Consider the following 25,616-nt stretch of genomic DNA (forward strand, 5'->3'; position numbering starts at 1 on the left):
TTACACAAGGATGTCCTCCACCAGGGTGTGAAGGGCACTGGGATTGCGGATCAGTTTGTCAAGGAAGCTGACAATGTCAGTAAATTTTGGTCTGTGGTTTCTCTCCTTCTGCCAGCAATGGAGCATCAGCTGGTGTAGAGATGCTGGACAGCCCATGGGAGCCGGAAGTCTATAGCCTTCTTCAATGGACAGAATGACCTAAATGCAAACATACATAGGTTAGTCTCTTACTTTTTGGAACAAATAACACAATATATGCTAAATTATAATTCCTTTTTATATAGGAAGTAGAGGCCAAAATTTTGGTAAACATGAAAATCACTTGTGAGTACAAGCAGCCCAAACAAAGATAAATACACAAGTTGCAAGTATCTACATTAATATCTGCTGACACCTCTTTGAGGAAAATGTTTTTAAACATGAGGTATTCAGAAGGGAGGTTAAGCTTCATCACAATTTCAAGAAATAGTTCCTGTGTGATTTAGCTGGAATGTCTGAAAACCCAATTAGGACATCAGAAAGTCAGCATTGGATTGATGCATTTTGTGCAAACCACCTGTGGCAAATGTTTTAAGTAAAATTATCCCTCTGCTGAAGCACTGAACTTCTGAGTCATTTTTTATCCTTTTATAATAATGTCAGTGTGTATTCTTTTGCTGGCTATCATTCCTTCTTTCTTCTTTATTGCCTATTTAATTTCTCTTTGCTTACTTCTGGCTTTCCCTTAGTCTGACACTGATGTGATTATGAAGTCCTCTCAGAACTTCTAGGGTCATTCAATCCTTGAAATGCTATCAATGGTTACCTTAAGGCCACAGAGCATTAGGGTCATTCAGCCTGAGTATCCTTGGGGCCAGCACGGTCCAATTGAACTTTCTGTGATGACAGAAATGTTCTCTCTGTCCAACATGACAGCAAGTAGTCACATGTACCTGTTGAGTGCTTGAAATGTGGCTAATAAGACTGAGGAACTGAATTTTGTATTTTAGTTCATTTTAATTAGTTAAAATTTAAATTTAAATAGCCATATGTGGCTAATGGCTACTGTACAGGACAGTGTGGCTCTAGTGAAAGGAATCTTATGAGAAGTCAAAGTTAAGAGTAACAAATGATGATAGTAAGTTTTTTTGTTTGTTTTGTTTTGTTTTGTTTTACTTAGGAAATCACACAGAAGATAAAGCAGGATTATCATCTACTTCATATACAGCCCACCTGAGAATTTCCTAGTAATATGATATAATTGACTCTGAATTTATACAGCTTATTTATTTATTTATTTATTTATTTATTTATTTTTTGTGAAGTGCTCAAAGGATTCATGTGACCCTTTATTCTTATATCCTCTCTGGGAGAAAGACAAAGAAAAGGGTTCATTCCCCATTTTTGAGGTGGGAAACTGAGGAACAGACTGATAGTTAAAGACAGGCACAATTCAACCTCATCCCTGCCCCTCATCAACAATAGAAATACAAAAATGCAAGTGCTAATATTGCTAACAGGAGACCTCTCTTTACTGTAGCAATATCTACATGCTTTCTTTAATTCTTAATTTCTTTTTTAATGGCCACTATTTGACAGGACCCTGAAATATCCATAATTTATGCTAGAGGCAGTTTGTAAAAAAGGAGCAATAATATGCCTTCCAGAACCTCTTAGCTGCTAAGCTTTAGCTTTTTTGTAATAGGGGATTTCTCACAACCCCATCAGTGTCTTTGTGACCAGAACACTTTAACCCATCAGGATAATAGCATTTTTTTTAATTCATTTTATCTCATTATTGAACAGGATTTTTTTTTTACCTGTTTTCTGATTATTTTTGCTACTGAATAGGCTTGGATTTTAAGATATTTTACAACACTTTTTAGTATATCAAAACTACTGTAGATAGTTTTGAAAAGTAACTAAGAAAAATAGTATAGGAAAGGATACAAAAATGCTGATTTGAAGGGGCACACACACTCCCATGTTTATAGCAGTGCTATCAACAATAGCCAAATTAAGGAGAGACCAAATGTCCATCAACTGATGAATGGATTAAGAAGATGGGATATATATATATATATATATATATATATATATATATATATATATCACACAATGAAATACTACTTGGTGATGGAAAAGAAGGAAATCTTGCAACAACGTGGATGAAACTGGAAGGTATTATGTGAAGTGAAATGAGTCACTCAGATAAAGGCAGATATCATATGATTTCACTCATATGTGGAATTTTAGAAACTTAACAGATGAACATAGGGGAAGGGAAGGAAGAATAAGATAAAAACAGAGAAGGAAGCAAACCATAAAAGATTCTTAAATACAGAGAACCAACTGAGGGTTGATGGGGGTGAAGGGGTGGAGGGTTGGTTAAAAGGGTGACAGGAATTAAGGAGGGCACTTTTTGGGATGAGCACTGGGTGTCGTATGTAAGAGATGCATTACTGGATTCTACTCCTGAAGCCAAGACTACACTGTACACTAACTTGAGAATAAAAAAATAATAATAATAATAAAAAAGAAAAATAGGATAGAATTCCATTATAAAAAGACTTTAAAATCCTACCCTAGGAGAGCTCTCTAGTTGATTGACCACAGTTACCTAATTATAAGTGCATAGAATAAAATAGATGACAATTGAGGCCACACTTTGAAAAAAGAAAATCAGCTGCTTTTACTCAGTATTCATCATGTGTTAGGTGATTTGCATGTTCATTGACTGATTAAGATAACTCAGTATGGTAGTTATTATTATCTCTATTCTTATTTATTTATTTATTTATTTATTTATTTATTTATTTAAAAAAAGTCTTATTTATTTAAGTCATTTCTACACCCAAATGTGGGCTCAAACTCAGGACCCTGAGATCAAGAGTTGCACACTCTTCTGACTAAGCCAGCCAGGTTCCCCATATTATCCCTATTCTTAAGTGAAATAATTTAGACTCAGAGAGGTTAGGAAAATTGCCTAAATCCACACAGCATAGATGGCAGAGTTAGCATTTAAATCTAGTTCCTTTAGCTTTCAAACTTTTCCTCTGACCATTCCTCAGAAATGTTTTTCAGTTCTCATGATAACATCTTCTGTTCCAATTTTATATCAACTAACACAATTTTAGGAGTGATTGCCATGTTACCTTTTGTCATGGCACTTGGCAATTGGACTTCGATGTTTTTATCTGGATCCTGAATTTTATATTCTGGGTAAATCAAACACATGTTTACTTCATAGTTTGCAAAATGTTATCTCAGGCTGAACAGAGTCATTTCTGAATGCTTCTGAGTCTTGTACACATTTCTATTATTGCTTCTATTACATTGTATTGTAACCATTCATCTGCTTTTCCTCTAAGGCTATTCATACCTGAAAGCAGGAATTATGTCTGTAGATTTTATATTCTCATCATTTAGTATGGTGCTTGACACATAAATAAATGTTATTGAACAAAACCAACGCTAGTAGAAGAAAATTTTGGATTTGTTTCGGTAGAATAGCAGATTCTTAGAAAACCCAAAGTTTCAAGCTACCCAAGATGGATTCACGGTACAAGCATGACAGCCTTTCAAGTCCCCTCCGAAGGAAGTATTACTAAAAAATTGGTGCGTCACGCAGCATTCTCCAAAATGATCTCATGATCTCACTCTGGCTTGCTTGGACAAAAACTGGTGACGCTGGGGCTTGCTCTTCTCCAGGAGAGAAGGACTGGACTCAAACTCAACTTTCTGTAAGACTGGTGGCTTCTTCCTCCTGTCTGGAGGCCACTCCCAGTGACCTCAAGGTCATTCTCCTAGACAACTCTCATAAACAGTTAACACCCAAGGCCACACTGCTTGGTGCCAAGCAGGCTTTCATATTCTCTTCTGACATAATTGCTCTCATAATTGTTTTAGAAAAGGAGAGAGTGACAAGAGAGTGTGGTCTCTCATCTAGAACTTTTACCCATAATGAATTCAGTACTGTGTCTGGCCCTAGCATGCTTTTCTGTGGGGACAGTGGGAGGACTGGGGAACTCATGACTTTTCTTCTTGAGGAACTCTGACTTTTAAGTTTCCTCAGTCATTTAACTTGTGACCTTGTGAAACGTGTTGAGCCCTGTTCATGTCAGGTGTCAAACATGAAGGTTCCTTATAGGATAATAGTAATAACAAGAATAACAACAGTGACAATAACATCTAACACTTAATGAGAGCCCTTGGATACTTCCAGGTACGCATCAACTCTTTTAATTCTCACAATAACCCTATGAGGTAGGTACTATCGTTATCCCTACCTTATAGATAAGGAATGTAAACATAGAGAGATTTAACTTGCCTAAGATTGCACACCTAAAAATTCTGGCTTTGAGGGAGCCAAAGAAAGATTAAGCAATATGATCCACAAATGGTTAACAGACAGCAACATCTTTCTAATAGCTTTTTAAATGTATTCATCCAAAGTATGTATGTATATATATATATATATATACATATATATATATATACATACACACACACACTATATATATATACTATGTACACTATATATCAGAGTTAACAAATGAGTAAGAAATACCTCTGTCTTTTGGAAACACGTATTCTGGTGAAGAAGACTGGGGAGTTTGAATACAGTAAATGCCAGTAGAACAGGGAGTTACAGGAGCATGTGGAAGGAGTGCCTAACCCAGTCTTGGGAAGGCTTCTCAGAGGAGGTGAGCTGGATCTTACAGGAAATGGAGAAGGGAGCAGGGTCAACTGGTCAGGCTGAAGGGAGGGAGATGTGACCAGATCAGGGAATGAAAGTAGATTCCTGCAGCTAGACTAGAATCTTCAAAGAGAGGAATGGTAAGATTTGAGGCTGGAAGGTTATGTAAAATTATATTTCTTGGGATCATGAATGATTTTGTATGCTACAAACGACTTTTTTGCAAAGGGTTTAGGGTTTTAGCAAGTAAATGACACCAGATTTGCCTTTGGAAAGCTCGCTCTGGCTGCAGTGTGGAGAGTGCACCTGGGATGGGGAGAGGTGGGAGGCCAGGAAGGAGGCTTGTAGGGATCCAGGCTAGAGATCAGGATGGCCTTAGCAGAGGCCATGGCTGTGGTGTACAAAAGTGGACTGATTTGACAAGAACACATGATAGGGTTAAGATTAGATATGGCAGAGTCGGTTAAGCGTCCGACTTCGGCTCAGGTCACGATCTCAGGTCCGTGAGTTCCAGCCCCGCGTCGGGCTCTGAGCTGATGGCTCAGAGCCTGGAGCCTGCTTCCGATTCTGTGTCTCCCTCTCTCTCTGCCCCTCCCCCGTTCATGCTCTGTCTCTCTCTGTCTCAAAAATAAATTAAAAAAACGTTAAAAAAATTAAAAAAAAAGATTAGATATGGCAGGGCAGGTTTTTGAACTTGGTCAACTGGTAAAGACAGGACACAGGAGAAGAAAGAATTTGGGGGCTGGGCGATGCTGCGCTCAATTTCCTATGAGCTTTCTGGTTTCAGATTCAAGTAACATATATAACTCTGTGAGCTTATTACGTGCCAAGCTCTGGACTAGGTGTTTTAACATAGCTCACTTTATTTAGTCTCTATTTAGGTCTCAAATTACCTTATTATGTGAGTATGGTTATGCATATTTTATAGGTAAGAAAACCGAAGCTCAAGCTGATCAATAGATTGGGTTGTTATTGCATAGCTAATAATCCCCTGAAAAACAGACTGATAAGATCATCTTGATAGCCTCTGAATCACGGTAGTGGTTGAGAACATCTGTGCTGAGCCTTGAGCCACATCCCTGACTTACTCTGCCAGAATTAGGTCCTGAGTCTCTCTCACGCTCTTGCGCCCTCCAGGCTTCACTCTCACCTATGTGCGTGTGCCTGCCACAGTCCACAGCGTATGCTTGGCTATCTCTGCTGGGTTTCAGATCTATCGCCTACATGACATAGAACTTCATGAGGCTGTCATACAGATATCTTAGATTTATTTTGTTCAAAACCTATCCCATTCCTCCTTTGGAATTCCTGTCCTTTGCAAAGGGTACCGCTGTTCTTCTCATGACTCAAGGCAGAGATCAAGGAGTCATGTGGATCTCTCTCTCTGCCTTGATACTCAAAAGTAACTTAAGTTGTTCTGATTCTACTATCTTCATGTATTCCAAATCTGCTCCATTTTAAATTCTCCCAATGATTTACTCCCCATTTTGATAACAGCCTCCTAACTGGTGTCCTTGCCTTTCATTCCCTTCTGCAATCATCTCCCACAGCCCATGCAAAACAATCTTGACTGTGGGGCTGTGATCCCATCCTCCCATATCTGAAATTCTGCAGGAGCCTGGCTCCCAGTCCCCACATTTGGCTGTGTCCAGATCTTTGCTCCGGCCACCACAAAACACTTGTGCTCTTTAGCTGGACGAGCTGAGCCCCTCAAGAGCAGCAACTGTTTCTTTTTCCCATAGTTTTCCAGCATCCAGCACAATGCCTTGTCAAGTCAAAAAATAGTTTCAATGGTCACATATGTGACCTATGAAAACTATTTTTTTTTTAATTTTTTTTCAACATTTATTTATTTTTGGGACAGAGAGAGACAGAGCATGAACGGGCGAGGGGCAGAGAGGGAGACACAGAATCGGAAACAGGCTCCAGGCTCTGAGCCATCAGCCCAGAGCCTGACGCGGGGCTCGAACTCACGGACCGCGAGATCGTGACCTGGCTGAAGTCAGACGCTTAACCGACTGCGCCACCCAGGCGCCCCCTATGAAAACTATTTTATGGGCAGCTTGAGAAAACCTACATTAACCTTTATCTTCATAAACATGTCTTTTGTGAGTAGTTTTGTTTTATAGGTGTTTTCTGATTCCTTAGTTAAGGACTGACAAGGAAGCAGAAGCATATGGGGTACTTTGTCTAAAAGACTAATTGAGGTTTGTTGTTTTAGGATATGAAGGGGTGATGATTAACTAGAAAGAATTTTGTAACAGTTTGGTTTATGATAGCTGTAGGCTGTCATCCTGTGGAGAAGAATTATACAAGGTTAAACCCTTATTTAAAAATGCAAGAAGAAAATTAAAATAAAGTGAAAAAATATGAAAATGACTGCAGTAATAATTTCCATGCAGAGGTAGAAGGAATTAGATTCTGTCAGAATTTATTATCTAAAACCTGGCTGGTTATTCTAAACAGACCGTACTGGTTCCTTGTCATCGACACTGCAATTTTTAGCAGCCTAGAATCAACATAAGGCTCAGTTGGGGCACGTAGCAGACTGTTCTGTTCTTGCTGAATCTGATGAGTTTTCCAATTGTGTTGACAGTTTCTGAATCAAAGCAGGAAAAGGTGCACCTTTTATTAAACCAGGCAAACAAGAAGTAGACAGTCAATATGAAGATGCTGAGACATCCCTGAACAATACCATTGAACAAGGACCGCTCGGGCTATGCAGGGAATCACATTTTGTGTTATAAAACTGCTGAGTATCTCCAAAAAGAAGCACACTGAATTTAGTTATTCATACTTTCTTTTAAAAGAAACTGTCTCAAAATTTTAGTCTACTGAAATGTATACTAGTAAATGGAATGTGAAGTGGTTTTATTTTTATCTTCCCTCTAAATATTCATCATTGCTTTGTGGAAAACCTATAATTTCAGGTAAAAGGGGGAAGGTGAAGCAAAGGGTCCCAGTATACACTCACTTTTTGTGATAATGATTACTTATACATATTAGGATATTTGGACTTGTAATACAATAATAATGAAAACACCGGTAATCTATTTTCCTAATATGCAATATAAAGGTTGCATCTACATGGGAGAGAAAAAAAAAAGAAGGAAAGAAGTGGTCATAAGAAAATAACATTTATAATCTTATACTTATTTTGTTATTCAATATTTTTCAACATCTAGGATTTAAAATTCAGTCAAAGGCAGTCAAGACCCAAATTAAATTCAGGGTACAGTAAGAAAAAAGGGGGATAGAGTGGGGAATGAATAAGGTACAGGCAGAAACAATTTTTTTTTCAGAGGTTCATTTGTAATTTGTAGATCATTAGGGCGTGGAAACTGAAGATTTCCTCATTTTAACTTTAAGATGAAAAGTTTCTTAAAAGTCTACACTTAAGGCAGTTCTCAAATCTCACTTTTTGGAACTCACCATAGAATGTCAAGGACATATAAAATGTATAGAGTGTTTGTCTTCAGTAGGTTACCACCTTTTGGACTGTTGAATGAGTGGACAAAATGGGGAACGATATGAACCGTAGGACTTTCCAAGGTGAAAGGTTGTTGATGGTAAGACTTGTCATCTGGAAAAGCTTATACCCCTAACAGTAGAAAGTCATGCTTGTTAAGACAGATAACTAACACTTTATATGTAACACTGCTTCAGTGAGTAAGTCATGGAAAGAGCATTAGTGAAGGTGTCACTTGTACTGCATCAAAGTCCGAAACTGTCACTAACAAACTCAGTAGTTGGGCAAGTCTCTGTCTCCTCATTAAGGAAGAGAAGAGAACTGGATTTAGTACTTGCAAGAGTACTTTTTAGCTAAAAAAGTTGTTTCTAGAGTCACTGAAATTGCAGTCTTAATCTGCAGGACCTTTGGTAACATCTCTGCATCTTGAGTTTTTATAACTCTATGTCTAGATTTGGCCTTCATTGGATGGTCTGTTTCCCACAGAATTCCAAATGCAAATGCAGGGAGACAAAAATCTGGACAGGGCCAGAGTCTGTCCTGATAAACTAAGACTAAGAAGCTATGGAAAAATAGTTTATGAGTACAAAGAAAAGGGAGATTTTAAAATGTTCTCTTTGTAAATGCTCCAAAGACAGCAAAAGATGGAAATAAATTTGTAAGAGCTAAAGATTGTAAATATATTTCAATATATAAATATATTGAAGGTATAATTAATTTTTTATGAAAACATTACTGGCATGTATACATTCTTCAGCTTTGTGGTTGTTTGGTTAAAAAAGTTTCCCTTGGAAATTACACCGAGGTAGTAGTATATTAGTTATTGGTTTCCTCTACTTAGAACTTTACCATTTGAATTATTTACAATGGTGATTAATTGCCTTTCATAATATCCCCTATTACTCTTGCCTCTGTAGCAGACATGCATTATGCTAGTGTAATTAGTATGAATTTAATTAAAATGTTGCTATTTTCTATGTACCAATAGAAGGAATTATTGAAAAATTGAGAAAAGGAAGGCCATTTTCACAATTGCCTTGGTAGAGTACATATTCAAAGAAATGCAAAAATTCCCTCGGTAATATGGAAAAGTTGAAATAATGGGAATGGGCTTTTAGCAATTTCCTGTATTTTACACAGATCATTACACAAGAACTATTACGTAATAAAGAAGAGTTTGGAAAATCTAATCAGAGACAAAAATTGGAAATGACTGGACTCTCTGACTCATAAAACCATACTGCATTTCTAGGTAAGTGGATTCTACACATCCACCATTCTTGGCTGAAACACTGATTTATAATTGAAAAGGTTATAGAATTATGAGGACAAACAAGAAATATGGTAAAAGGTTATTTTCTTCCTTCATAAATTTTGAAAAAAGGAATCAATTCAGACAAGGTCAAAAGGTTCTTTTCAACCATATCACCTATAAAAGGAAAACCCTGAAGATAAACTCCAATTTTGTTTCTTCAGGTAAGTTTCTGAAAGCAATCTAAAGCAAAACTCATTATTACGTAAAAACTTTTGAAAACTGAAGGGAATAAAACCCCACAGAAACACTGAGACAGCGTTATGTTTCCTTGTAAGCTTTCAAATGAGATGATCCCTGATACTGGTTATCTTTTTGGGAAACTGAACTAGCTTAGTAGCATATGCCTAAATGATACCATACCCAGGAGACATTAGGGTTTCAAATTGCTTCAAGGAGACTTTTTTTTTTTTTTTTTTTTGTACGGCATTATGTCAAGGGAAAAACTAAAAACAAAACCAAACCTGACCCAAGACTCTGGTCTTGGGTTCAGATCATTAGTTTGAGCCAAGTCGCCTCTCATTTATGTGGCATTAGTTCTCCTCCCTACATATTAGCTCTGTGGGGATTTGGTTATTTAATGTTTCCTGCTGTTCATGTTTTGCTTCCATTTTCTTCTGTTAAGCACATTACACAGTGTAAGTGTTGGGAGAACTGCAGTGCCCTTGGTGTCTGTCATCTTCGGAACCTGCATAGCTCCTAGCATTACATTGTACTTCCACTGTATAATAAACAACAATTATTTTGAACTTGAATGAAAATAACATAAAAATTATCCAGCAGTATCATAAAAAAAAAAGCTAGAAAACAGTAAGGAGCTGTGCACCTTCAATGTACCTGTGACACGTTTCTGCTAGTAGGCTAAATTTGTCCATCATTAGAATTTGATTTTAAGCTACTGCTGTATATATTTTTGAGAAATGTTATAAAAATGGTACATTTCATAAATTTTTAATATCAAAACCCAGAACACTGCAGAAAAGATTTATAATTCCAAACAACAGTGAGTCAATCTGCATTCTTTTGCTAACAGAAAACAATGAAAACACTTCTTGTATGACAGTGGCATACATAATTAAAGATGCTTTGATTTCATTATGTAGAACTTCTGTGGTATAGAGATTTCTTTGAAAATTAGACTTGCACAGTATAGCTTGGGGACAACTTGGTGGCTCAGTCAGTTGGGTGTCCAACTTGATTTCAGCTCAGGTCACCACCTCACAGTTCATGAGATTGAGCCCTGTGTTGGGCTCTGTGCTGACAGCATGGAACATGCTTGGGATTCTCTCTTTCCCTCTCTCTGCCCCTCCCCTGCTTGCTTGTGTACACGCTCTCCCTCTCAAAATAAATAAATAAACATAAAAAAAAAAACAAACCCATGCACTTTGGAGTAAGCAGGGGGCTTGAACTTCAATTCTACCAATGCTAGTAACCTTGGGTAGGTTATTTAAACTTTCTAGAAAGCTTTAGTTATCTCACCTAGAAATGGGAGTAATAATAGGATTTATTTTAGATAGTTATTTTCAAGATTAAATGAGCCATAATCTAAAATACTTTCTCAGAAATGCAAGCTATGTTTATTACATTTGATTAATTAAATACCTTCTATGTACCTGGTGTTTTACAGACATTATCTCTAATTCTTTTGAATCCTGCAGTTGAGTATTCTGAATACTGTTACAGACAGTATCTCAAAAAGCTTAAACCACTTTCCTAAGATAACACAGCCAGTGAACTGTGGAGCTTGGATTTGAACCCAGATCTTTCCAGACTAAAACAGTGATTCTTCACTGGTTGTGATTTGTGTGCCCCATCTCTGACTGGAGACATTTTTGGTTATCATGTCTGGGAAGATGGTACTGACACCTGGTAAGTAGAGGCTGAGGACACTGCAAAACATCCTACAGTGCACAAGGCAGTCCCCACAACAAACAACTACTCAGCCCAACAGTCAATATGTCAACAGTTCTGAGGTTGAAGAACCTTGCTCCAAAGCTCTCATGATCTTGCCAATATACCAGCTCCCTCACTAGAATACAATGATGCACAATGTTAATGTTTTAGTGCCCTTTGATACTACAATAAACAAAGTTGCTTTTGAAAACTATGTATACCAAAAAGGACAAAACAGTCTATCTCTGGAGGTACAACTACTTTCCTTTGGGGACCTCCTCTCTCACTGGGTGTGATTATGTGGAAATTTCCAATCACAGTGCTCCACCCACCTCTAAAGGCACAGGCTGGTACATAAAGCTAGCTTGGCCAATCACAGCATCAATTTCCTTGGCATGGTTTTGGCTCAGGTTTGGGCAGGACCCTGACAGAGCCAACCAGAGTCGTCTCTGGGATTGGTGTATGAATTTTCACAGAGGACAAATGTTTCATTCTGCTGAGGAGTCCTGAGCCCCAGAGTGTAAAGAATACAAGAAAGAGGACCTTTGCGGTAGGAGAAAATGAGGTCCGTTGACCTAGGGAAGCATTAAAAATCCTGCACGGTCCTTGGGATTCAGCACCATTAAACCTTCTTAGTCTCATGAATGAAAAAAAAATTTTTTTTTTTTTTTTTACTTAAGTTAGTTTGGGTTGAGTTTTTGTCATTTAAAATCAAAAGAACGCTGAAAAATAGAGTATGCATACTTTTTTGGTATATTAAAAAAAAGAAAACCGTTCCATTCACACAGTGTTGTTTCTAATAAAAAAGAAGGCAGTATAATGACTACACTTGAGGAACGCACATTCTATTTGGGGACAGGGCTGAGATTTACAAATGTCAGAACTTCACTTCCTCATTTACATAGTGGCCTCCTTGAGAGCAGGAACTGGGTTTTCTAGTTCTCCATCCCCATACCACATGCACACCTGGGCCCAGTGACTGGCACATGTTTAATAAGTAACTACTGAATAGCTAAGCAGATGGCACCTGCTGTAATGTTTGTTAGGCCTTTTATGGACTAATCTTGTATACTCTGTTTTTTCTCAGTTCCTTTCCCTAATGTACAGTACCACTGACCTTTGGGAAACTCATTATATTATTCAGTAAAACAGATTCTACAAACTCAGAATTGCTCATTGTAATAAAATTTGCCAGGGTCTACAGAATAGAGGGACTATTTTATAAAAATGATCTGAAATTTCTAAACTCATTTAAAATCATAAAACATGTTAACATTCCGTATTTAACTAAGCCCATAGCTTAGTTAAACTAACCAAAATGTAGTAAAAACATAAAATATTCAAACAGAACATAGTTGGATTTTTATTGTCTAAAATATTACTTTCTTTATTTAAAATGCACCTTGGCAAACATAAGACTATACTTTGACCAAACAAATGAGAAATGCAGAACAAATAGAGAATAACCAACCAGTATTTGGAGAGGAGCAGGTGGGGAAGTTTTGATTAAGCTATTTCTGCTTCCAAACAGAAATCCTGGTTATAGGATCTGTCACAGATATGCTGACTTCCAATATGTTACGCTAAACAGAATTTCAAATCTTTACAGCAGCAGCAAAAAATAGTCACAAGATACATAAAGGATTTTAGCTCTTACCGCTTTCCCCTGGTCTTGTATTGATCTGAGGACCTCAAGAGTTTGAATCCTTCCCCCACCCACAACTTCTTGTTCTCCTCCTATTTTTAGATTCTTGCTTGAATACTCTTTTGTAGCCACTCAAAGACTTTGAAAATTGCCCGCTTAGTTCCTATCTGGTCCTCAAAAAGCAGCCAAGCTCTGGGTGAAGGGAACATTCAGGTTCAGCCTTGTGCTCTGGGCATTGGCAATCGTGAACAAAGGAGAATGGCCTTAATGTCAGGAGTCTATTACTGGCTGCAGCAGCTTCTCCTGGTTCCAGATATACTCTTTGTGGCCAAATGAGGTTTAATAGACAGAATCATTCTCTAAATGGTCATCTTGGCCACAGGTAATCAATACACATGGCCAGAATGGCTGGGCAAGCTATTGGGCAAGCTCCAGGAAGGGAAGGGTTGACAACAGAGTTTGGAATTCTCTGGGCAACAATTAAGAACTGTTTACATGGTAGTCTATGTTGGAAATTACTTATTTGGACATTTTCCCCTCAGAGGCTACTCTCCTAAAAAATCTGTTTTGTGGTATGGTATCTTAAATTTATATCTACTCTGTTCTGTGGAAGTCCTATCTCATTCTTGGCACCCCACAGAGTTTCAGGAATGTCCGAAACCTCAGAAAAGAACAATTGGAATCATTCTTTTGCTGAGACAAGTATGATAATTTCTTCAGAGATTATGAAAATCATAACTTATTATTGCTGAAAGGGATATTAACAATCTAACCCAGTCTTTTTATTATATTTATTGGTCATGAAGCTGAGGCACTTTGAAAATTAAGTGACTTTCATGGTTAAATTATGGTCTACATAATAGATGTGGTTACTAAATTGGTGGCACAGTGCACTTCAGCCGTTAGATGATAACCCAGGGGGCAGGAAAAATAATGGAACTTCTCTTGATGTTTATTTATCTCATCTGATATAATAAAGATTATTTATAAACATTTAATAAGAATGGCTAATTATGACTTTTATGACCACATAGAAATGACTTCTATGAATGTATGTGGCAATATACATGTTGTATTCAAAATCAGTGCCCTAGAATTTTTTATCCTCTTTTCATGTTTTTCCCCAGAAACAGTGGTTATCATGTTAGATACTATATCTTTTATTTATTTACTTTGTTTACAGTGTATCTCCCTTCTGCTGGAATGTAAGTTCCATGAAGCAAGACATCACCAGCCCTACATGGGGAGCTCTTTGGACTGTAAACCAAACCACCAAGAAAAGAAGCAGTTATTTCTTCTTCTCTTTTCCTTGCCCATGACTTATTCTAGAAGTTTATGAGCATGTGTTCTAATATTACCATTAAGTCACTTACTATAGGATTCTAAGGAAATCATGTTGCTTCTGTATGCCTCAGTTTCATAAGCAAGTTGGACTTGGGTTGGACTAGATAATCTTTTTGGTCCCTTCCAGGTATAACATTTGTTCCCTGTTCTATTTCTAGTTCCTAGAACAAAGAAAGCACCCAATAAATGTTTTTAAATGAATAAATGAATATATTACTGGTACATAATGTGCAAACAAATATACGTATGTCAGCTGTGAATGCTCAAGAACTTTTTACCAGTGAGAATACATTATTTGTAATGTTTGGAGCCCTATCAGTTCGGCAGTTTTTGTTTGAAGCATGCTAGGGGGACTGGTTAAGGGTTAAATGGGGTACTAATGAAAGAGGGTACTTGAAGTGAGGGCTCTTCTGTTCAGTGAAGACTGTAATTCATCGGGAAAGGATTTTTTTATTCTAGAGATTTGTTTGAATGGCCTATTTTAGTCATGAGAAAGTAGGACAAGTAGGCAAGCATTATTTTGGGCTTAGAGTAGAGTAGGAACTATGGTGACTGAATCCAGGGCTTCCATTACCTTGGATAACAGGTTAAAAAAAATGATTTCCTTTGGGGATCATAGGGGGCAAATTTCTGCTTCTGAGATACATTTTTTTTAAGTTTATTTATTTATTTTGAAAGAGAGAGAGAGAACAAGCAGGGAAAGGGCAGAGAGAGACGGAGACAGAGGATCCAAAGCAGGCTCTATGCTGACAGCAGACAGCCTGACGTAGGGCTCAAACTCATGAACTGGGAGATCATGACCTGAGCTGAAGTCAGACTCTTAACTGACTGAGACACCCAGGTGTCCTTGATATTCAATTTTAAGAAGAACTGGGGAGGAGGTCACAAGTTGCCCCAAACAAGGTCCAGCAGCAGAGAAGAGCAATGACATCCTTTGAATAAAATTCCCAGAAGAATAGTAGACTCTAGCCTGGCCTGGATCCCAAAGTCTAAGTTTTGGGAGTAGAGCAGATGTTGCTTGTTATGGCACACTCTATACCTCAGGGCAGATGTTCTGCAGGACCTAGTCACATGGGCTCTTTTCATGATGTGCTTTGGAGGACAATGACTGAACAGTGTGTATGACCTCCAACCTGCTGCCATGTAGGTTTCTAGACCTGGCATTCTTCACAGAGTTGGTAGGCCCCCATAGGACTGAGCAGGACTCAGCTTCAAAAGTAACACTCTATGGCAGGTAGAAATAATAGCCATGGTGAGCTAATCAAAACCAAGTTTTCTCTATTCCTGGTATTAAAACTTTCTTTGTTGCTGGGTGAGTCCTTTAGATACTTGGACAACTTGAGGTTGGGATGGAGTAATGGGGTCTGATGTATGGAGGGACTGCCCAAGCAATTGACTAGAAAAAACAAAAGAGATGTAAAAACTGTTTTACTCTGAGTGTGTTTAGAGATTTTCTACAGTTACATGGTCTTTTTTTTCCTCTTTTTTTAAACCTGTGAACATTCAGGGTCACATTAGAGGTGATTTTCCATTAGTATTGTTTCAGAAACCATTAGATACTTTGGCAAGTGAGTGGACAAAGTCCAAGTTTTGAGATGGAAAAGTGTGAAATTAACATATATTTTCAGTTCTGGCAGTACACTTATTTGCATTGTCAGGGTACTTACATTCTCTGATTACTGTTTTTATCTCTTAGGAGGTCACAGAGAACTCTCCTGTTGTATAATATTATTAGTCATCCAGGTAATCTTTATAGGTCAAATAGAAACAAAAGAAATTGCATAAAGGGTCACATATCTCAAAAGAACAATATCAAATGTCATATTGATAATACTCTGCCTGAAAGAATTGGCTCTTTTTCTTCTAAAATATCTAGTTTAAATTAATTTCCTCTTTACAGTGGCACATTGCACTGCCTTAAGGAAGAAAGGAAAGGTAAACATTATTCTTTGTTTTTTGTTACTTGTAGATCAAGACAGTTGCATTAGCACAGTCATACTGCATTAAAGCAATGAGTGTAGAAGTCTCAGATGTAAGATGTGGACCAGGTACTCACATGACAAAGCCCATCAGCTGGTCCCTATGACACCCAGGACAGCTCAGAGTGAAAAGTTACTTAGCTTCTCAAACTCAGCCACAGACCCTGAACAGCTCTCAGGAAGATAAAGGCTAATCTGAGGGCAAAAGCATATTTGCTCCTCAGGGCTAATGTGTTTATACTTAAAAAATAAGTTTAACTATTGGGGCACTTACATCTTGATTAGACATTTCCCAATAAGGTCTCTCTCCGTAGGACATGACCTCCCACATGACAATGCCATAGCTCCATGCGTCACTTGCCGAGGAGAACTTTCTATAGGCAATAGCTTCTGGGGCTGTCCACCTTATCGGAATTTTCCCACCCTGGAAAACAAATTGGAGATTTCTCAGCTGGCTCACAAGTATATTAAAAAACCAAGTGGCAGTCCAATTAAATAGATTTTGTTAGAAAGATCTAAATACTGCATGATAGCATTGGCATTTTAAATAAAAGTAAGAGAACCAGAATAATGTCAAATGTCAGAAATCTCTTTCCTATAATAATTATTCAGTGAAAACAACTTTAATGGGAAATAAGTCACACTTCAGAAATACTTTATTTCATTCATTAGAGAAATTTATTTTCACTTTAGATTCACACAATTAAACTCACTATCATGCCATTTGAAGAAAGTTCTGGATTATAGAACGTTAACACCAAATATCGTTCAGCATTCATTAAACACTGTATTACATGTATAAATAATAATGATAATACGTTCTAACTTAATTGAAGATAAACAGTTAAGTACAGAACGGAGACATTCTCTGTAATTCAATGTTTATCAGAACTTTCTCTTTCCTTTTTATCTATGATTATATTTGCTTCAAATTAAGAAATCCTTTAACATCATACAAGAGCACCTGAGAAGGATAATCTTTCTTTATGATACTTTAGGCTAGTTTATATTCTTGTTCTTCGGTGTTCAAGTTAACATTTGAACATGTTAAAGAGATAAAATTGCATGAATTTAATCTATATTGTTCAGGTATTAAAGTCGACTAATGTGTTATACTTATTTTTTTATCAACATTTATTACATTTTATCTCTCGAAACACTCTATAAATCCCTTTTTACTGTAATGACAAGAATAAAACAATTCATCCGTTTGAGTTACAATCTGAAATCTTTGCAGCGCGGAACAGCAAGCTGAGCGGAGGAGGGCGCCCTTGACGCCACTAGATGGCGGAAGAGAACGAGCTGCGCCCAGACCGCGGAGATGGCTTCTGCTGGCAACATAGATTTTTAAGTCAGAACGCACCTCGATGGAATTGTTTCATCATTATCAGCATTTTCAGGATCACATCATCTGATCCCCCACTGCGTTCAGAGTCTGATGTTAGGGTGAGTGGGGGTGGGAGGCAATAGTGGGTGCATTCATTGGCCCTTGAGGAAGTTAGGTCGAACATTTTTAAAGGTGAAGCCATGAATCGAGTAATCTAAACACTACTTTTTTTTTTTTTTTAGTAATCTAAGCACTTACTCGAAAAGAGATTCATCCGAGAGGGGAATAATTAGGTTTACAAGGCAAATGAGAGCATTAACAGAATCCTCATTTTAAAGACCTGTAGCAAGGAAATGTTGAAGGAACCTTGGGGATAATACCTTGAATTCAATCCCCTGATTTTACAGGTGAGCAGACTGAGCCCAGGGTTTAGAGATTTAGAGATTCCTCTCAACATTATTAAATACATAATGTCTACCAATGTTATCATAGTAGTATTAGGGGGTATCAATATAAAGATGTAAATACTTCAGCATGGGGAAAAAGTTGGACCAAACTAATTTTAGTGTTGTAACACTGAACATCTGCAAGCATATATCATAGTAGTATAACGGAAGGAAGCCAGAGCCTGAAACCTTCGGTGTTCACACTTACTGGCCTTTCCAAATGAAGGCCAGGAAATTAAATTTACAAAGTTGGTGACAGTAGTTGAAGAGGGTGATGGGCAGAGGAAGCGAGTTTTAAGAGGAGGATTCATTTCTAAACCCAAAGTAGAGTTGCCAGATAAAATACAGGCCCCACCGTTACATCTGGGTATCAGGTAAATAACAAATACTTTTTCTTTCTTCTTTTCTTAGTCTAAGCATGTCCCCATAAAGGAATACATTGTGTGTGTGTGTGTGTGTGTGTGTGTGTGTGTGTGTAACTATGTCCAAGTATTTCATGAGACATTTATACTAAAAAAAAAAAAAAATCATGGTTTATCTGCAATTCAAATTGGACTGGGTATCCTATATATTTATTTACTAAACTGTGCAACCCTACCACAGAACATTAAAAAAAAATTCAGAAATGGAAGTACTGTAAATGATCCAACACATAAAATAGTATTCTGAAAAAACACCTTGCGGTCTGTTCTTCATGAGGGGACCAAGGACACTCTGACTTGTATTTGTGCACCAGCACTCCAGCAGCCTTTGTTTTATGGCATGTTTGTGGCTAAAGTCCCTGGGTCTCATGGCTCTGAATTTCAAAGCCACTTAAGTCAGGCTCAGGCTTGTTTCAAATATGAAGCCACATTTCCAGAGAATAAAGACCAAATCTGTAGAGCTAACTTCAGAACAGATGCAAGAGCAGCAGTCTCATTTGACATTTCTCATTCTGGATCTTTCTTTGTCTTTCTGGCAAAAAATACATAGAAATCTGCTGGCCCTACTAAATCTTTGTGAGTTCTATTAAGACAGGCCAATAAAAAAAAGTAGTTAATGGTTATTTTAGGTGCATTCACTTACTATTATTATTTTTAATGTTTATTTATATTTGAAACAGAAAGAGACAGAGTATGAGCTGGGGAGGGTCAGAGAGAGAGGGAGACACAGAATCTGAAGCAGGCTCTAGGATCTGAGCTATCAGCATAGAGCCCAATGTGAAGCTCAAACCCACAAACTGTAAGATCATGACCTGAGCTGAAGTAGGATGCCCAACCAACTGAGCCACCCAGACACCCCTAGGTGCATTAACTTATAAATGACATCTCATGTAAGTGAATCACATATAAATTTATATTTTGCATACGCTGATATCACATATAAATGATAACTTTATTCCTTTCCTAAGAGTTTGTTTTTTTTTTCCTCAAGGAGAAGATATTACAGAATGCTTGATTAATAGCATTGCTATCTGTTATGAACTGAATTGTGTTTCCTCAAATTCACATTTTGAAGCCCTAAACCCCAATGTGACTGTATTTGGTGATAGGGCCTGTTAAGAGGTAATCAAAGTTCAATGAGGTCGTAAGGGCGGGCCCTACTTCAGTATGATTGCTGTCCTTATAAGAAGATGAAGAGATGCCAGATGTGTGCAGGCACAGGGGAAAGGCCATCAGAGGACACAGCAAGAATTTGTCCATCTACAAGTCAAGGAGAGAGACCTCAGGAGAAGCCACACCTGCCAACACTTAGATTTTGGATGTCCAGCCTCCAGAACTGTGAAAAATAAGTTTTTGTTGCTTGAGCCATCCAGCTCCTGGTATTTTGTTATGGCATCCCTAGCAGACCAATACACTACCCCTATGAAAAACCAAAAATGTTTATCTAAGATAAACAACATTGCAAAATGGACAGCAAATCTTTATTTCAAATTCTATTCCAAATGTCATCTTGAAATGGGAAGTGTGAGCTAGAATAAATCTGAAAGATGAAATATCATCACAGAAGTTTTAATGTAGGAGATATAATTCTAATTAATAAAAACACATGGTAACATGAACCTGACAGTATGCACAAATTACAGTAATTCTGAGCATATATGGGATGGAGATAAGGAAGCATTCAGATCTTTTTTTTTTCTAGTGGCTGGATACAGACTGAATATAGTTGATCTCTAAGTGCAAGATACAGATGAAAGGAAGAGGTCCTTAAGAGTAGCACATGGACTCTATCCCCTTTCCTACTTTAGAGGACACACAGAAGCTTAGTTCTCCCCCTCCACCTTTTTTTTTTTTTTTTAAATTGAGTGGACCAACAAACATTTGTGGTTTAATCCCAGCTACTTATTTTTGCCCATGATCTTGAATCATAGAGGTAATGCACTATGTTACTTTTTTCTCAAAGCATTAACCACCAGATGTTTGTTTCAGGTTTCAGGAATGAACAAATAGTACTTTAGATTTGAAATCACAATCATTGGAACATTACATATTGCTTTACCATATGTTTATGAGGGGGAAAAAAGTTACCGGTGATGCTAATCAAAATGATTGAATGTAACTCAAAAGACTTCTTATTTCCTAGTACCTGCCTTATCCAGCAAGCTTAATCACTTAGGGAACAAAGGAGAAACAAGAAGTAAGCAAACCGGATCTGGTTCACTATGGAAAGGGTTGTTAGCAAACCTTTTCTCTGCTTTAAAAGTCATATTCAGAGCTTAGTGTCTAAAGAGGGGTTATAGCAGGAAAAGTGCTGAAGAGGCAACCAGTAACCTTGTATACCTGTAAACCCCATACCTCCTGAGAGGAATTGCATTATAACTGTATTTAACATCTGAGGTTTAGAACCCAATCCTCTAATCTTCAGTGGAGGAGACAATCAATTGAAATATAGTGAGGTTACAAAGGCTTAATACTGAAACCAAATAGAAAACTTCTACTGAGAAACAAGAATACTTAAGACTCTCTCCATTTCTCATTCACTGGATTTGATGGTTATCTTAAAGGCAAATGGTTAGAATAGACAGCCTGCAGATGTTTTTTTTTTTTAATTTTCTTAATCTATCTCTGTAGTACCCACACTTCAATGAGTGTCAGAATTAAAACATATATACAATGCTTACAGATTAAGAAATTTCCAACAACAATTTTAAGTATTTCTCTTTATGGGCTGCACATTCTAAGTGAGATGAAACTCTTCTACAGTCCATTGTGTGACTTCAGGCAAGTCTTAACTCTGAGTCTTATATTTCAGATCTGCAAAATGAGGGTATTTGAATTAATGATCATAAACTCGTAAATTACAGTGCGTTTTAATGATTTGCCTACAGTTTCTTGGCTACTGTTAAATTGTAAGTAGACAGGACGTATGAGTTGGTACCTAGTCCACATAAACAGATAGCCTGATGACACACAGTACAGGAGACAAACACACTCTTGAGTCACATCCCAGGCCGATAATTAATGGTCACAGTGATCATCCTAACTCATACGGAAGAGTTTAAATAACTTAATCACTTTTAGTTTAAGAAGGTAACAGTATGAAAATACATATTAGAAAGGTATAAAAATAGGACACTGACTTTTTTCCCTTTTTGTTTTTTACTTTTAATGGGATAAAATACTCTTAATGAGCAACCACTGGTTATTTGGAAAACTCATTATGCGAATGCTTACTGATGTCAGATGAAAGGGGCATTAATTTGTTTACTGAAAGATCATTTTACATTAAAATGTCTTGTCAGTGGGATTATCTGTGGCAAAGGTGGTTTGGTTTGGGGAATAATGGTGGAGGAATCGGCACTCTGGGGTCTTCTGCTTTAATTCAATATGGTGTCCTGGGAAGTCATAGCAAATTGCAGAAAGATCTCTCACACACTAGTTTACAGAAAATCCTCACTTGGGGGATATTCTCCTTTCTCTTAAGAATTACTGATCTTGAGAAGTGACTCTATCTCTGAACATCTCTTTCTAGTTTGTATTCCCCAACCAACAAATGATATTGTGTACAGCTACATTATATTGTGAAATTTCTAAAAACTACATCCTACACCCTCACGGAGTGACGTATACTTCCCTCCTTCATTGAGGTTTACTGACCTGTGGCAACTCTGCTGTTGTGTGGAGCTTTATCTTTTTCTGAAATATGGGGATAATATTTGTCCTTCCTTGAAGACTGAGGGCTATAATGGAATGAATTCATCTGTAGTCACAAAGGAGAGATCTACTTACATTTTGGTTTCTAGATAACATTTGTGAAGTAGATTAAATGAGATAGTACACACGAAGCACCCAACATATAGTAGGCACTCGGGACACATTTGTCTCCTTAATTTAGGTACTTAAAAGTCTCTTTTTTTGGACCTGCATGGTAACTCCAGCCCACGTCAGCATCCCAGTTCTCTCATCTGGAGTCACCAGCCCACCGCCTGCAGTGCTAGGCTCAAGGGTGAGCTTCTCAAACAAAAGCTTTTAGGAGCCAGAGGCAACACATAAATTGTTGGTAGACAAGCTCTGACTCAGTCATTGTGATTCAGACATGCCTTGTCCAGTTTGAGGAAATCTGTCTATCTTGGTCCAGGGAGTTCTGTCTATGCCTACCTTCCTGCCACTGCATGACCGGTGTCCTTCCAAAACTGAGACACCTCTCATTCATCTTATTCTTTCATGGGTATAATTCTGTGGTTAAATGTTGGCAGCCAGATTTCTGCCTACGGCTGGATCTTCCTGATCGTACTTTCTGGATTTCTTGCCTTTTGCTGAGTATTTCTCTTCTCTTTGTGGGGTGTGACACAATGGTTAAGATACAAACCTTTTGTCTTCACAAATGCACACATGGAATCACACACACACACACATACACACGATTTTGCATCAGTATCATGTGATTTATACATGCCAGGTTGAGACACTCTTGCTGTAAGCAGAAGACCTTTTTTTGCATGGTATTTTAAAAATTAAGGCACTGACTGGTTCTTAATAACCAATTTTTATAGAATAAGTGCTGCAGAAATTTATAGTAAATAGCATTGTTTTAGGCCATAAACGTGAAACAACTATTTTCATACTTTACATAAGACAAAGACTTCCTAACAGTTGTTTCTTGTGCCAGGCTTTCACTCCCTGTGCCAAGGGCCTTTGTGTGGGTATTCGCTGAGGTCTCAAGGTCTTGGATTTTACTGAATCTAAAGGTGACCAATTGTTTGGCCTTGAGCTGAAATGGGCTTGCAGTTAGGTTTTCTGTGGCTAAGTTTTGTTTTTGTTTTCTTTTTCCCCCTATTGTCTCTAAATGCCTTTAGACAGGGTGTTGCCACTTCAGAGCACGACCATTCCACTCCACCATCTCACTAAGCCTTCCTCAGATGCACTTGCCTCATTTCCATTATCCTCCTGGCTTCTGTAGGCATTGCTGTCCCCCTCTCTCACTTGAACTTCAACCCGACCTCCCTCTTCTGATTATGAAAAGAACGATGATCTACTTTTGAAATTTACTTAGACCATATTTTTCATAAAGAATAGGACCAGATGAGAAATGATTTCAAATAAACATGAATAGCTAACTCACCAGCTTTGTTTTCTACTCTGTAAAAAAAAAAAATCCTAACTATAGAAAGACGTTCTCGTTCTCCTTTTCCCCACATTATCTACCTGGAACTACACTACATTTTTATTCATTGTCTAAATGCATAAACAGCTCAGTGAATGCTAATTTTTTTGTTCCCATAATAAAACAGTGCTTATTGTGCTATTCAAAGCCTCAGAAATTAGGATCCTTTTCACCTGCTTCCTCCTAAATTGCTCCTGAAAATAATTCACTGGCACCTATTTCTCAGTACTCTCTTTCGATGAGAACATAGGTGCTACATCATTAAGTGAATAACACTGTTATGGGGGACATCTGTTAAATTAGATTTTCTATGCCATCCTATAAGGCAGATAAAGTAGGACACAATGTTACTGTAATATGCTAGAATTAAACACATGCTTTATTATGAGAATTGCCATTGTGTCTGAGTGTAGATAACTTAAATACCATTGACAGGATAGGTAATTTTTTTCAACACAACCTATTGTTCATTATGGTTTTGGGAATATACCGTATGGTAAGGTCCCAAGGGGATAGTGGATACTAACAGAGTTAAAAATCCTATCCCTACTCTTGCTGGAGAGTAGTAGTCTATATCTTTTCTTTCCATCCATCTCCTTTTATTTTTCCTTTTAATCAAGCTGTACAGAAGACTAATTCCCACTCTGCTACCTCCCCAGTGTATTTTGACAAAGTTTCTTAAGCTTCTCACATATAGTTTTATGGCAAAGATCTATGGATATTAACACAGAAGTAATAGGTCTAAAAAGTGTACTGCATAAATCATAAGGGGGAGTAAAAGATTATTTTTGACCATTAATATTGGGATATTTATACATTAAATGCTAATATAATATGTAAAATAATATAATTCTTCATGTTTATAACACAAGTGTCTACAAAGCATTTTTATCTGAATAGCCTCAAATTAATGTATACTTTGCTTTCTTATCAGGTTGCCCTGTGAGAATAATACTAATGACAAGCAGTAATTAGTGCTTATGCCATCCATGATCCAATGCTATTTATTTGGGGAAAAATTCATATCCTGTCATTAGGAAAAGAGACTACATAAAATGAAATATGTTTATTTTTATACTAGTATTAGTTGCTAACCCTATTTGAAAACCCTATTCAAAAAGGACAGAGAAAGTGTATAGGACTCTAGAGCATACACAGTGGTGACCCTCATAAGTAAGGGGTGCTTACTTTGGAAGCAGAATGTGCAACATAGGAAGAAAAAGTGACAGTGGAGCCGAATGTATGACTTCTGATCCCTCTTTTTTTTCCCCACTAATTCATTGTGTGATCTTGGACAAGTTACAGATTCTCTGTCAATTGAGGGGGTTGGACTGTGTGACCTTGCAGCTCCAGTGAAGGTTTAATATTCTATGATTTGTTAATGTGCTAAAACTCTAGTTAGAGTTAATACACTGATACTCTAGTTAGAAGGAACAACCTCCACTTCTGTCTAAGGAAACGTAGACAAAAAGGGTTAGTGCTGAGCTCCGTTGCTTCCTGCATCATTATTATGCCCACAGGCACTTTATACATTAAATCAGAGTCTTCCTGACAGACCCACAGTGTTCTGACTGAACATATATGAGAAGCAGGTCTTCTCTTGCAGCTGTCATATGAAGTGTTGTGATACATCAGATCAGAGTGGCGCTGTGACCTCAAATTACCCATTGTCAGAAAGGCTAGCTCTGAGTGTAAGCCAAGGCGGGGAGACAAGATGACATGATGACATCTTTAGAGGCAGTCTGTTTGGAACCAAACACTGTACAAGTGAGGGCAAAATCTTCCGAAAGACTGAGGAAGCATTACTTTATGGAAAGGATGGGGCTGAGGGACTTATATTCAAAGGTGGGTAAGAACTTGAGAAAAGTCTGGAAGTACCTGGAGTTGGAAATACCAAAAAATGCTTGTACAAATAAATCTATCTAGAAATCAGACTT

At 37.5% G+C, this 25,616-nt stretch overlaps 1 protein-coding gene across 1 annotated transcript in view; it reads right to left on the reverse strand.

Annotated features, from left to right (window-relative positions):
- Positions 1–25,616, reverse strand: part of LOC115523939 (ephrin type-A receptor 6) — a 267,647-nt gene continuing 242,031 nt past the window's right edge. The window contains exons 11-12 of the mRNA XM_032594591.1: positions 16,595–16,744; positions 1–198 (exon numbers count right to left, since the gene is read on the reverse strand). Of these exons, the coding sequence (XP_032450482.1) occupies positions 1–198; positions 16,595–16,744 (348 nt within the window). The remainder of the gene's footprint in view (positions 199–16,594; positions 16,745–25,616) is intronic.

This window comes from Lynx canadensis, chromosome C2 (assembly GCF_007474595.2).
Source record: "Lynx canadensis isolate LIC74 chromosome C2, mLynCan4.pri.v2, whole genome shotgun sequence".
NCBI lineage: Eukaryota > Metazoa > Chordata > Mammalia > Carnivora > Felidae > Lynx > Lynx canadensis.